The sequence below is a fragment of the Anoplopoma fimbria genome, chromosome 21 (genome assembly GCF_027596085.1).
Source record: "Anoplopoma fimbria isolate UVic2021 breed Golden Eagle Sablefish chromosome 21, Afim_UVic_2022, whole genome shotgun sequence".
In the NCBI taxonomy this organism is placed as follows: domain Eukaryota; kingdom Metazoa; phylum Chordata; class Actinopteri; order Perciformes; family Anoplopomatidae; genus Anoplopoma; species Anoplopoma fimbria.
In genome coordinates this window covers 15,812,781-15,827,123 of record NC_072469.1, presented here as the reverse complement: position 1 = coordinate 15,827,123, position 14,343 = coordinate 15,812,781, and the positions used below count along the sequence as shown (strand labels likewise).

General features: G+C 39.1%; 2 protein-coding genes across 2 annotated transcripts; one reads left to right on the top strand and one right to left on the bottom strand.

Moving 5' to 3' along the window:
* Positions 1 to 221: 221 nt before the first annotated feature.
* rmdn1 (regulator of microtubule dynamics 1) lies at positions 222 to 3,851 on the bottom strand. Its single transcript, XM_054622925.1, has 10 exons — positions 3,608 to 3,851; positions 3,129 to 3,234; positions 2,804 to 2,888; positions 2,374 to 2,533; positions 2,170 to 2,259; positions 2,029 to 2,084; positions 1,380 to 1,467; positions 1,231 to 1,261; positions 938 to 1,071; positions 222 to 776 (listed from the first exon to the last, which is right to left on the bottom strand). Exons 1-10 carry the CDS (start codon positions 3,737 to 3,739, stop codon positions 735 to 737), a joined length of 924 nt encoding a protein of 307 aa, XP_054478900.1. The 5' UTR covers positions 3,740 to 3,851; the 3' UTR covers positions 222 to 734.
* Positions 3,852 to 4,113: 262 nt separating this feature from the next.
* On the top strand, positions 4,114 to 14,266 carry LOC129110732 (copine-3-like). Its single transcript, XM_054622923.1, has 16 exons — positions 4,114 to 4,514; positions 4,891 to 5,063; positions 5,227 to 5,406; positions 5,496 to 5,570; positions 6,067 to 6,138; positions 6,218 to 6,295; positions 6,379 to 6,468; positions 7,151 to 7,249; positions 7,477 to 7,560; positions 7,703 to 7,762; positions 9,656 to 9,789; positions 10,080 to 10,134; positions 10,525 to 10,576; positions 10,694 to 10,827; positions 11,236 to 11,469; positions 12,230 to 14,266. The coding sequence occupies exons 2-16, from the start codon at positions 4,905 to 4,907 to the stop codon at positions 12,347 to 12,349; spliced, it is 1,626 nt and encodes a 541-aa protein (XP_054478898.1). The 5' UTR covers positions 4,114 to 4,514; positions 4,891 to 4,904; the 3' UTR covers positions 12,350 to 14,266.
* Positions 14,267 to 14,343: the final 77 nt, after the last annotated feature.

Here is a 14,343-nt window from a genome sequence, read left to right as displayed (position 1 = left end):
AGGACTGGTGTCATTGGAAATGTGTTGAAGAGGAAACACAAAAAACCCAACTGCAATCACAGAGCCAACAGTTAGTTTACTATGATCTCATTAAACCGGCTCAGTTGGGTCTAGGCTTGTGAAGAAACGGCAACCTTTGTTGTGTCCAAAATTTAATTAGTATTCTGAACTGAAAAAAAGAGCTGCATTCCAGCTAAAACAGTAAAAAGCGTACACTTGAATAGAGCTGACATTTTATTTGAAAGAAAACTCCCAGTGTTTGAATTATTGATACACAGATACGGTTTGGTGAAGAAATTTGTTACATTTCTTGATCTAAAAAAGTAATTTACAATATGCAACTTTTACCACTGAACAAACCTGTTGTATGCTTCACTGTCCCACATTTCTCTTTACCACATTTTGTCCATATTCAGAGTTCAAATCTGAATTAAATAAAGTTTCAATGTTCACGAATTTTGTAAACATTAAGCTCAGCCGCTAGCATCTGCTCCCCCCTAAGCTAGATGTCAGAGAAAGTTTAGTGTAAGAGGTATTCAGGCATGAAGAGATGCAGAGAGAATGTAGATACCTATAATATCAAATGTTGGTTGTTGTTTTAATTTAGCTCAAGCTGAATGATTAAACAAGTATACTGTGTTAATAATTACAGTATCAGCTAAAAGGAAAAACATTGTTAGAAATTATTAATGGTCTCCAAAGACATCATGTTCCACTCAGTGGTGATAAGAGCTTCATCCTAGTTTCTTCAAGAGGTCAACAGCCTCTCTATGGACCTGCCAAAGGAACAAATGGACTGTAATAATGCTCACATCAGCATATATGATTCATGCATCAATGAATGTGTTTTGACATTTTCCGCCGAGTAAAAACTATTATCTTGTCTGGCCACTACAGTTATGGAAAACAAAGTCAATTAAAAAGCAAGTGTTTTAACCTCTTTGTCCTCCAGTGTGTGAGCAGGGTACTCTTTTGCTTTGGTTAGAAAGAGCAGCGCTTTCTCTGTGTCTTTCATGCCCATGTAGGTCTTCCCCAGCATCAGCAGATTTTTACTGTAGAAGTTCGGATCAACTGGCACACAGAATGTCATGTTAGTTGAATCCATTTTAAATCTTTAAAGAAATAATTTCCAAGCACAGTGCTTTCTTTATCTGAGAAATCTGAGCGGCAGCCAACAAGAGAGAAGCAGTTCTTTCAATAAATGCCCCAGTGAGTTTATTAGGGTTTTACCTTCTTCAGCTTTCAGGAAGAATTCCAAAGCCTGAAAAGGGGAGAAAAATATAGCTGGTGAATACAGCCTGAAGCTGTGTTAGCAGGCAGCCATTGTGAAGTTAGTAACAAAACAAAGAGCGGGCTGTTATAGACAGAGCACTCCTCACCTCCTCGTATGTAGACACGGGTGGGGAAGAAAAAATGACTGCCGCTACCTTGCGTTGGTACCAAGGCAGCTCAGCAAAAGCAAAGCACCTAAGAAAAACAATACATACAGATTTCCCTGAATAATAAGGCCTACTCAAAGCTCTAATAACATATTATAGAATTATAAGGCTCAATAGTGACATCTTGGACTAAAGGTCAGAGACTGCATTTGCAGTTTTAAACCTGTTAACCTCTCTGGGCAAACAAAGGGAAATGCAACAACATTGCCAAATGAAGTTTTTGCTCCAAAACAGTTTAAATATTATTATTAATGGTAAATATCTGCATCTTTAAAGGTTCTTTATACCACATTAAGAGCATTAATTTGTTTCCATTCTGTGGGCCTTAAATAAGTGACAACAGTATTTTTTTCCCCTCTCTCTGTTGTGAGGAGTCTTCACACTCACCACTGCAACCATTCTTACAACAAAAGAAACTAACACCGCTGGCAACTTCCATTCCTTTAGCTTCTGCAGTCATAGGATGGTCCCAGTTTGTAACCATGTTTGACTGTAATGTGTACTGAAATGTACTAAGAAGCAGGTGTATTAAAACAAAATGTCAAACTTATGGTTTGTTACAGTAAAAAAAAAAAAAAAAATCACTCACCAGTAACCCAAAATATGTAAGGAAGTGGCATCTTTGGGATTGAGTTCAACGGCTCTCTAGGAAAAAACAACATCTTTAAATTACTTCACATTGTAAATGTGAAACAATGATAACATGACATTGACCAAAATGTCCACTCACCTCTAGATGTTCCCTGATGATGTATGAATTTCCTATTTTCACCTTGACTCCCTCGTATTCTCCAACATCGCTGAGACACACCGCGTACCACTGTGTTAGGAGAGGAAGGATGTTGAGAGTTTGGTCGAATCAGACCTACATGTCTTTTTTTAAGCGTGTTTAAAGTGAATCAGTAAAGCCTTCTCAGTAAAACCAGCATCTTACTTTGTGTGCTGCAAAACACTTCTCATCCTTCTCCAGGGCCTTCTTTGCATATTCGAAACCCTCAAACATCAACTGCTTCTTCCGTTCGGCCTCCATGTTTGGCAGGACGGAAAGATCACGAGATGCCCGCGCCAGCCTCCACAGGAACTCTGCATCATCACTGGATGGATGGAAACAAACTCACAGCTTCAACTCATAATGTGTTTAACATGTTTAACTTTGGAGCTCTCTGGTCAGCTACACAAAAAGAAGCTGAGGCAGAAAAGGAAATAACCTAAACTTTCTATTAAAAAATAATATATGGTGCGATAGAAAATATCTAATAAATCATACAATCCACCAAAACAGGGTACATTTCACTATCTTCAAGTGAGAACATATTGATAAATAAAGAAAATATAAAAAGTGAGGGACTGAACGCCCTCCTTACCTGTCCTTGTACTGCAGCAGCAGCTGGTACAGCTTCTCTGTCTCTGCACAGCTGTACAGGTAGTCAGCCTGCTCCAAAACCTCCTCTGCACAGACATAATAGAAAAAAGCAAATTCAGCCAGAAATGGTCTTATGTCCTAATTCACTAGACTAACCTTCAACTAGATCTATTTTTCCTTCACGCTGTGCAAAGCGTTCTCATTAAAAGAACTCAAGTGTGTTTATTTATGACATTTGGATTACGATTGTGGTATTTACACCTAATTCCTGAAAAGGAAATATCCTGTATTCGAGGATTTCTCATATCTAGCAGTTTGCCAACTACCTTTTTCTAAAGCGTAGACCACCGTTGAACTCTGCACTCTGTGATAAGCTTCAACAGCCAGACAGGATAGTGTGGGGAGCCCCAGGAGGAACGCAGCTCTTCCACTCTGTGCTCAAGAAAGTGAGTGACATAAAGACACACAGAGTAACCAATGCAAGGTACTACTTCAGAGTTAAAGGTGATCTCTTGCAGACGGTTATCATTTACAATGGTCAGTCTCAGTTGACTTAAGGTAACCTGACACTACCAGAGAAGCAGTGTGTCAATGTCAGGTTATTGCACTTGGCCACCTTCGGTTAAAGCCCTATTGCCCTTTTACCTAGATAAGTATACAGGCAATCGTTTTCACACTGGCACAAATGTTCTTCCAAGTTATCCATGTGGGTTTCTGTAAGCATGTTAAAGTGAGCGATTGAAATAGTTTCATTCAGGATAACAACACTGTCCGATGAGTACGAATGAAAGGCATAGTTATTTACAGTCAGAGCAGTGGCAGTCCTTCTTAAAGTTGTCCAGTGGTACCGGTTTGTCCCTCTGATTCTGATACCTTCTGCACCAGGTGTTGACAGTAAAGTTCTGCTCACACAACGCCTAAGTACTATTCCAGCCATTGTGTCAAAGCCGAAGCGCTCAATGATCAAGAATTACTATACATCGCAAACGTGCAGGCTGCTCTGCAATTACAAACAGGGAGCATTCAAGAGCCCAAACAGAAAACGTTGCAAAAGGAAAATAACCGTCTCTTGACTAACACATAGATTATATTTTATTGTTACATTTGAACACACACACCATTTTTTTCCACACTAACGTTGGCCGTTTAGCAGAAAATCCTCAGTATGCTATATTGCACATCACCACACTGGTACTTTTTGGCAAAAAAACTACACAATAAATGCTCTGATATCTAGATGGACATATTCACATGATATTATACATGCTACAGCAATGTCTAAAATGTAAGCTTTCACAGTATTTTAAATTATTTGCGTTCAAATTTTGCTACGAAAAGTTTTTCTTGAATGCACCCCGTAGAAGTTAGTCCCCTAAATATGTGGTCGACAAGAAACAACGAAAACTCCCGAGAGTTCCGCCACGTTTTTAACGTGCTTATTTGTGTCGCTCAGTGTCAGTACAACCTTTTGATCTTATTGCAGTCCATGGTTAGATTTTAGCACAAATGTACCAGACAACTAGCTATATAACTTTGTTGTGTGTTGGGCAGATCAAGCGAACAGCACAATAAACTAGTTTGCTGCCCACAGCTGAGAGTCGGCCCCGCCCCTGTGTTTATCAGCTGTTCTTGTCAGATAACAGTAAATGTTACGCATTCATGTATGACAACCACAGACAGGCAAAGTGATTATTTTTTCAACAACTAAACAGGTAAATAAGTCAGCGTAAGCTTTGAACTCATATATGAGGAAACAATACGTGTATCCTGGGTGGAGACGTTATGTTGCCATTCGTTTTGATGCATTAAGCATCGACACACCCGCTCACTGTCACTGCTGCATGTCCTAATAAACTCACACTAAAAGCGAGATTTATGTTAGGCATTATATTATTTTCAGAAACGACACCCAATTTGTGATTGTTGTCTTGATTTCCGTTAAAGGTAACGTTTGACTAACGGAAGCGAACGTGTTTGTTTTTTTCCAATTAAAGCAGTAAAGCAACAGGAATGTATATATTTCCATTAAGTACAAACACTAGAGTAAATGTACCTGCTCATTCTAATTATCTGTGGTTCTCATCATAGTACAACCAGCTGCCATGGCCTCAGGTGGGGCCCCAGTGCCGATGGCCAGCCATTGCGGCACCAAGGTGGAGCTCACCATCTCCTGTGAGAACCTCATGGACATGGACGTCTTCTCCAAGTCTGACCCCCTGTGTGCCTTGTACATCAACACTTCAGGCTCGCATTGGTATGAGGTCTGTAATAGGACAGGGAGTATAATATCACATGTTGTGGATATGACTTAAAGCCTTGTTTTGAATTAGCAATCCATAGAAAACCTCAGAGACATACCTGAATGCATTGTAAGCACATTAGTTGATGATGTTCATTGTTTTGTATTTCAATGTATGTATTTAGTTTGGACGCACAGAGATGATCCTGAACTGCCTGAATCCAAAGTTTGCCAAGAAGTTTGTGATCGATTACTATTTCGAGATGGTGCAGAGGATGAAGTTTTGCGTGTATGATATTGACAATGACACCTATGACCTGGGTGATGATGATTTTCTGGGGGAGCTTGAATGTACCCTGGCCCAGGTGAGCTTCGAAATATGTTATGAAAGAAAACTTTGGCCTTTACGCCACCTTTTTAGCGTTCTGTGACACTGCCAGTATTTTGTGTCCAGATTGTTTCTAGCAGGCAGATAACTCGACCTTTGTTGCTGAAGAACAAGAGGCCTGCAGGTCAGGGGACCATCACAGTGAGTGGACTCCGTTCTCATTTGTAGAACATATTGTAAGCCCTGCCGTAGCTGCAAATGAGGCACTCTCTTTGCTTACACTGACACACTGGACATAAGGGCTGTAATGTGCTCAGGCAGTTGTGTAATCAGATAGACAGTATCTATAATAACAGAGAAAGTTTATCACAGTTGTTTTATGCACAAACCTCCAATCTATGCTTTTGTGGGTTGTAATGTGGTCAAAACAAGCATGTGCAGTTTTTTTAAATGTTGTTCATGGTTAAAAACGTGGAGGCTTATTAAATTATTAATACTGTAAAGTTAGTTAAAGCATCAACAGATACTGGGATGTATCTTGAGTTTGTAAAACATGACTCTGCTTTGTGCTGTATACTGATGTAAAACCATGGGTTTGAAAAGATCAACAAATTAAAAGATAGATCCATCACTGTGCAAAGTATAAAATCCGCAAACCTTTAATAGTTTTGATTTATTTGATTTTTTTTCAAAATAGATATATGCTGAAGAGATAACAGACAACAGAGTGGCAAACATTGAGGTGTCAGCCCGCAGGCTAGACAAAAAGGTAATAGTTAGTTCTGATATCTTTATTATTTCAAATGCCCTGAAGTACTGTTAATTATTAATTGGATATGGATGTTTAGTTTTTGTGGTGGTCCGACCCTTTCCTGGAATTCTACAAGCAGACAGAAACTGGATGGCAGCTGGCTCACAGGACAGAGGTAAACATGTTCACCAGCAACTCATCCCTCTGCTGGCACGGGATTATCATTGACTTGTGGCTCATCGTTACCCGTTTATGTAGGTGGTAAACAACAACTTAAACCCAATATGGAGACCCTTCTGCATCTCATTGCGATCTCTCTGTCAAGGAGATGTGGAGAGACCTATAAAGGTAAATGTGTTTATCATTTTAATTATTTTTTCTCAGTTAATAAGCCCTAAAATGCAGCCCATTAACACAACCTGCTCCCTTAACAATATAATTAGTTTTTCCTTTTATCATTTTTGGATCATCTTGATTGACCATGCTACTCTAACATACTAATAACTAATTATGTAATTGCATTTTTCTTTTCATCTTGCAATGCTCCCAAACTTAAACATGCTGCACCCCAGCTGGATAAGCGATGTGTGTGTTTATGCACCATACGTGACGTCCCCACGTGAAGGTGTGCATTTTTGCATCTTTCTTTTTAGTGAAATGTAATTATTTATTTGAGCATGTGAGGTGCGACCTTTGTAATTTATTGAAGGGTTTGACTGGTTTTAGACCAAATGTACACTGAAAATATGATGAAGCTTCCTCACGAACCACAAATAGTGAATTCTTTATGTTTTATATCACATCTACGACCAGAGAAACTTGCCATTGTAATACAGGCAGATTCGCCGTAGTGGTCTTAAAAAATGACATGCTATCTGCATTCCATTTAAAAAATGTTTATACACTGAAAAAATGTTAGTAACCTAATCAACCTTAATTTATTCATCATGTCTTGATGCTTACTTAGTCTCTCTCTAGAACTTTTTAATGGGCTTTTATTTTGTCACCCACAATCTCTGTTTGTCTTCAGGTTGATTGTTATGACCGCCATGTCAGCGGAGCCCATGATCTTATTGGGAGCTTTAAAACAACACTGGCTGAGATGCAAATGGGAACACACGTTTGCCCTGTGAGTCTTATTTGTGTGTGTGTGTGTGTGTGTGTGTGTGTGTGTGTGTGTGTGTGTGTGTGTGTGTGTGTGTGTGTGTGTGTGTGTGTGTGTGTGTGTGTGTGTGTGTGTGTGTGTGTGTGTGTGTGTGTGTGTGTGTGTGTGTTAGTTTCCAGCTCTACCAATAATAGCCCTGATTTTTATTTTATTTTATCTGCTATAAATATGACTCATGATTTCACTTGCAGGCTGAATTTGAGTGCATCAACCCGAAAAAGCTAAAGAAGAAAAACTATAAAAACTCTGGAGTCATTTGCTTCAAGAACTGCCAGGTAATGATTTAGAAAAAGGGGAAATTGAAGACGATTTGAAATTGTCTTTTTTGTTTTTCACATATTTTTAACTATAGTCTTGACTGCATCGCTGTTAATTGTGCACTGCTGAACACAGTTAACATATTGTTTACCTTTTCAGGTGGTGAAGGAGTACAGCTTCCTGGATTATATTATGGGGGGTTGTCAAATCAACTTCACTGTGAGTTTGGAAATGTCAGACACAAGATGTTATTACTTTTATTTATCTTCACAACTTTTAATCAGCAGACCACACATACTGACTGCCTGTACTGTCTTATTAGTAAAATGAATTGTTTTTATTTTGTTTATAAAATATTTGTTTAAATATTTTATAAATAAAATAATTGTTTATATATATATACAGCGGGTAAAATAAGTATTGAACACGTCACCATTTTTCTCAGTAAATATATTTCTAAAGGTGCTATTGACATGTAATTTTCACCAGATGTCGGTAACAACCCAAGTAATCCATACATACAAAGAAAACAAAACAAATAAGTTCAGAAATTAAGTTATGTGTAATAAAATGGAATGACACAGGGAAAAAGTATTGAACACACTTACTGAAATGTATTTAATACTTCGTACAAAAGCCTTTGTTGGTAATGACAGCTTCAAGACGCCTCCTGTATGGAGAAACTAGTCGCATGTATTGCTCAAGTGTGATTTTGGCCCATTCTTCCACACAAACAGTCTTCAAATCTTGAAGGTTCCATGGGCCTCTTCTATGAACTCTGATCTTTAGTTCTTTCCATAGATTTTCTATTGGATTCAAGTCAGGTGATAGGCTGGGCCATTCTAGCAGCTTTATTTTCTTTCTCTGAAACCAATTGAGATTTTCCTTGGCTGTGTGTTTGGGATCATTGTCTTGCTGAAATGTCCACCCTCGTTTCATCTTCATCCTGGTAGATGGCAGCAGATTTTTATCAAGAAAGTCTTGGTACATTTTTCCATTCACCCTTCCTTCAATTATATGAAGTTTGCCAGTGCCGTATGCTGAAAAACAGCCCCACACCATGATGTTCCCACCTCCAAACTTCACTGTTGGTATGGTGTTTTTAGGGTGATGTGCAGTGCCATTTGACCTCCAAACATGGTGTGTATTATGGCATCCAAAGAGTTCAATTTTGGTCTCATATGACCAGACTATATTCTCCCAGTATTTCACAGGCTTGTTTAAATGTTGTGCAGCAAACTTTAAACGAGCTTCAACATGCTTTTTCTTCAGCGATGGAGTCTTGTGTGGTGAGTGTACATACAGGCCACGGCGGTTGAGTGCATTACTTATTGTTTTCTTTGAAACAATTGTACCTGCTAATTCCAGGTCTTTCTGAAGCTCTCCACTAGTGGTCCTTGGCTCTTGGACAACTCTTCTGATAATTCTTTTCACTCCTCTGTCAGAAATCTTGCGAGGAGCACCTGGTCGTGGCCGGTTTATGGTGAAATGATGTTCTTTCCATTTCCGGATTATGGCCCCAACAGTGCTCACTGGAACATTCAGAAGTTTAGAAATCCTTCTGTAACCAACGCCATCAGTATGTTTTGCAATAATAAGGTTGCGAAGGTCTTGAGAGAGCTCTTTGCTTTTACCCATCATGAGATGTTTCTTGTGTGACACCTTGGTAATGAGACACCTTTTTATAGGCCATCAGTTGGGACTGAACCAGCTGATATTAATTTGCACTGACAAGGGGCAGGATTGCTTTCTAATTACTGATAGATTTCAGCTGGTGTCTTGGCTTTCCATGCCTTTTTGCACCTCCCTTTCTTCATGTATTCAATACTTTTTCCCTGTGTCATTCCATTTTATTACACATAACTTAATTTCTGAACTTATTTATTTGGTTTTCTTTGTATGTATGGATTACTTGGGTTGTTACCGACATCTGGTGAAAATGTCATGTCAATAGCACCTTTAGAAATATATTTACTGAGAAAAATGGTGACGTGTTCAATACTTATTTTACCCGCTGTATATATATAACTGTGTTACGTGTCTCTCATTTGTATTTGATAAATGAGCAGCTCCTCATATCTTGATTCTTATCCTCTCCCGGACTCTGGCCAGATTGCCATTGACTTCACAGGCTCTAACGGGGATCCCAGCTCTCCCCAGTCCCTCCACTACATCAACCCTGAAGGCTATAATGAATACCTGACAGCCATCTGGGCAGTGGGTAATGTCATCCAGGACTATGACAGGTACACGCAAACTCTTACAAAAAATCCTACCACTTTAATTCTCTATAGCAGTGGAAAAAAAGTGTTGAAGCAGATCTAAGCAAGAGTTAAGCCCTTCAGATGCAAATGTAACTGGCTGTATTCTGACTTCTGATTTGAGAACTTCTAAGGGATAAAGTTGGCTTGCTAACAATGGTCACACTCCACAGGACTTAGTTTAACAGCTTTATTCTACTGACTGATTGTGCATTGTGTAGTGTCATTAATGTTATACCTATACCTGTATATGTTTGTTCTGTCCTTCTATGTAGTAACAAGATGTTTCCCGTCTTTGGTTTTGGAGCCCAACTCCCTCCCTCCTGGCAGGTATGAAAAAATCTAGAAGGCCTTTAAAATCTGTATTGTCATTAGAAAAAGGCAATTTGTTATTTTCTAACAGGGTTCATTTAGTTCACCTGCAAATAACAACTGCCTCTTTAACGACTTTTGGTTCTGTAACCTTTAATAACACACACAATATGTTGAATTTATTTATTATGTCACAAACTGGTCTTATACTCAATCAGGAGGATGAAATATTTGTTCTTAAGTTGGTAAGACTATTACTTGTTTCTGACAAGATAAACGTTAAGAGGCAAAGGAATAATGTGTTTTCTGGCTTGTTCCTTTGTTAAAATTCAGAAGTTGGTGTAAAAATGTCATGGACTGTATTGTAAAGCTCTTATTTATTTACCTATGTTTAATTCATGCTTACAGGTTTCCCATGAGTTTCCTGTCAATTTCAACCCACAAAATCCATTCTGTGCAGGTAAGTCAGACTTTGTCGAAAGATGTAAAGTGGTTGGTAGAAGTTGTTCGGTAATGCGGCATTGGTGCTGCCTATTTGTGTGTTACATGTGTGCGTGTGTGTGTGTGTGTGTTGCAGGCATACAGGGTGTGGTGGAGGCCTACCAGCAGTGTCTACCCCGGTTGAAGCTATGGGGTCCCACCAACTTCTCTCCGATTATCAACCATGTAGCCTGCTTCGCCAGACAAGCTCTCCGGCAGAATATAGCCTCAGTAAGTAGACAAATTATTTTCACAAAAGAAAAATAATCAATAGTCAAAGTGACGTCTCAGGTCACTCCTAAATCAGACAGTTGTTAGTTTCAGTTTCGAGAGCAAGACCAGCTGAAAGAAGAAACAGTAACCGTAACAATTAATAAATAATACATGGTGTTTTCCTAACACACATGATATCAAACTGATATTTTACTACTTTTGTTCCCTTTATTACCACTAAAGAGTTTTTTAAGTTCATCTTGCGTATATCGTATTAACACATTTCACTTTTTGATTTATTTTGTCGAAACTGGTTTATAAAAGGTAAACAAACTTGCATTGATTGTTACATAAATCTCCGATTATAAAATTCAATGTTGTCTTTGTCTAAATAATTGTCATTGTTTTCCCTCTGTCCATCTGTAGCAATACTTTGTGCTGCTCATCATCACAGATGGAGTGATCACAGACATGGACCAGACACGCACTGCTATCGTGGAGGCCTCTCGTCTGCCCATGTCTATCATTATAGTGGGTGTGGGGGGGGCAGACTTCAGCGAAATGGAGTTCCTTGACAGTGATGACAAGTTGTTGTGTTCGCCCCGAGGTGATGTCGCCTCAAGAGACATCGTCCAGTTTGTGCCCTTCAGAGATTTCCAAGTAAGCAGCGGGCCATACCTCTATACTGCCATAACAGAGTTATGTATGTACATTTAAAGTTTTTAGGTGTTAAAGGTGTAATATACAAGATATAGTGGAGTAGTATCTACCGGACCAGAGAATGAAGTTTATCTCCCTATGTTTGTGTATTATCCGAGCCCGCCATACGTGTGTTCAGAGCATTTTCGTGCATGTGGCTAACTCACGGGGGCCGCTCTGCACTGTGCTGATAATGCCGTCCCGACCAATGGCGTTGTCGCAGAAGCATAGCACCCACCCTCTAGTTCCGCCTTAGATAAACACTGTTAGCTCTGTCAGATATTTAGCACTAGTTTCAAGCTGCCAGCTCAGCTGTATCCATGTTGAGAGTCTGTAGAATGCTCCCAATCCTGTATAATGCGCTTTTAATAAGATAATATTTCTTAATACAATGTCACTTTGTATAACAGGTGTTTACTGTTGTAAATAGGTGTTTTCTGATTTGGAAGTAAATATAATATATATTTCAAATCACACATTACACAATGCAGTTTTATATTACTTTTTTTCTTGACAGCAGCTCCTACTGCTTCTCCCTGCTAATTACTCATCACATTAATATAACACCAGCTGCCATCTCTCTAACCTTCTTTGGATTTCATTGATCAGCATGAGCTGTCAACAGTACAGATACATGCACACTTTTATGTTAGCAAGCATCATCCCAAACATGGCAAATACTTTTATTAATGCTTATGTTCTTGTCACATTGCTATTACAGGGAAACAACATGGCCCTGGCCCAGAGCATCCTGGCGGAGCTGCCTGATCAAGTGGCCTCCTTCTTCAATTCTTACAAGCTGAAGCCCCCTAATATACTCAGTGTTTCTGACACATCCTAGAAAGTTGGGTCAGAAACCCAAACACCTCATCCTCACTACTTATCTGCATCTCCTGCACCCTCTTTCTGCATTTGCCGATGGAATGGCATAAATGAAAGCCATTAAATGAATGTGGGTAAAAAAGACAAGCATATATGATTTGACATAATTTAAAGTTCATAAAAGAGACATGATAGCTTGTATAATGCATGTAAAACTGCAAATGTAACACTTTACATGGTGGTTTGCTTTGTTGATTACATGTCATCATTATTTTTTTTTCTTTTTCCTGTGTTACCTCTTCTCTGCTGTTACTTCGCACAACCTCTCTATGCTGCAATTCTTAAGCAACATGTTTTAGGTCTTAATCCTCTAATAATCTGAGAAAGCAGTGGGCTCATACTGTATAGTGTGTGGTGTGTTATTTGTCTGTCCAGGCAGTGAGCTGTGATTGTGTCAGTACCATTACACTATTTCGACACTGTTATTTCAGTCATGGTTGACACAAGTCCCGGTTGCGTCTGTACATGTGAGTATAATGTGGTTTAACTTTAAGATAAGATAATCCTTTATTAGTCCTGCAGCGGGGAAATTTACAGGATTACAGCAGCAAAGAGGACAGTGCAAAACAAGAGACATAGTAAATAAAAAAAACACAAGATCAAAATAAGTATTATAAATGAGTAATAAAAAACAGTAAAGAACAGTAAAGAACAGAATCCACAGTAATATTATATATACAGACAGAAACTATTATAAATATTGTATTGCACAGTGTATTAGTGTCATGTGGTCTGCTGGGAGCAGAGCTGGTTGTGCAGCCTGACAGCAGCAGGAAGGAAGGACTTGCGGTACCTTTCCTTCACACACCGGGGGTGAAGCAGCCGGTGGCTGAAGGAGCTGTACAGAGCTGCCAGGGTGTCCTGCATGGGGTGGGAGGTGTTGTTCATCAGGGATGATAGCTTGGCCATCATCCTCCTGTCTCCCACCACTTCCATCGTATCCAGTGGACACCCCAGCACACTGCTGGCTTTCTTGACAAGTTTATTTATTCTCTTCCTGTCGGCTGTCGAGATGCTGCTGCTCCAGCTCCTCAGCAGCTCTGACCCTTTTTATATAGTAACTTTGAGCCTGATGTTTAATTTAGTAATAGGTTTGAGCTTTTTCCTGATATTTCAGAACATGTTGACTGAAATTGAGGGAATGTTTGTAAGCATAAAAAGTGTAATCACAGTTTCAGCTATTGTAACATTGGAGATCAAATTAGATAAACAAACATCTGCTCTACCCTACTGTGAAAATATTTTGTAGACCAATTTACTTCAATCAGTGCTACTGTGCGAGAAAGGGTTCCAAAGAATGATTCTCAACCTTGGTATCACTTGATTAGAGTGCGGGTCACTGGAGAAGACTAACAACTGATGAGAACTGTCATGAGAATGTGGGAGCATAAACTGGCCACTCAGTTCAGAAAAAAGGTTAGGAAACGCTGCATTTGTGAATCATGAATTTCTTCAAGCTTATCATTCATTGACAGTTCTTATTTTAGTGTAGTCGTTTGGACTCTTTTATATATTTAAGACTGTTGGGGGTTCAAGTTGAATGGCTGCAAGAAGAAAGCACTAAAGATAATAAATAACCTCTTGATTTAACAATGGAATCTGGACGTCATGGAAGTCCAAGTCCACAACACTGAACCACAGTTCTCTTATAGAAGGTGTTTGAGGCCCCTTTATACTGTTTGATGCTCCAGTTTTGTTTGTGTTTCAAGGTTGAAGGGTTTTATGAATGGGAAATGTAGCCTTTTGGTTTTGCTGCATGACTTTTTCAAACTATAACTAAGTCTTTCCATATCTTTAATATTGAATGAAATTGACCCCTTTTTGTCGGTGTGTTTGTGACCATTGTGGAAACCGAATGATGTAATATAATTGACTAAGTGTCTGAACAATGCTTGTGTTGTGTTATTGTGAGCACATTGCTTCAGTCGGCAGCAGACTGACGGGTGCCCCTGT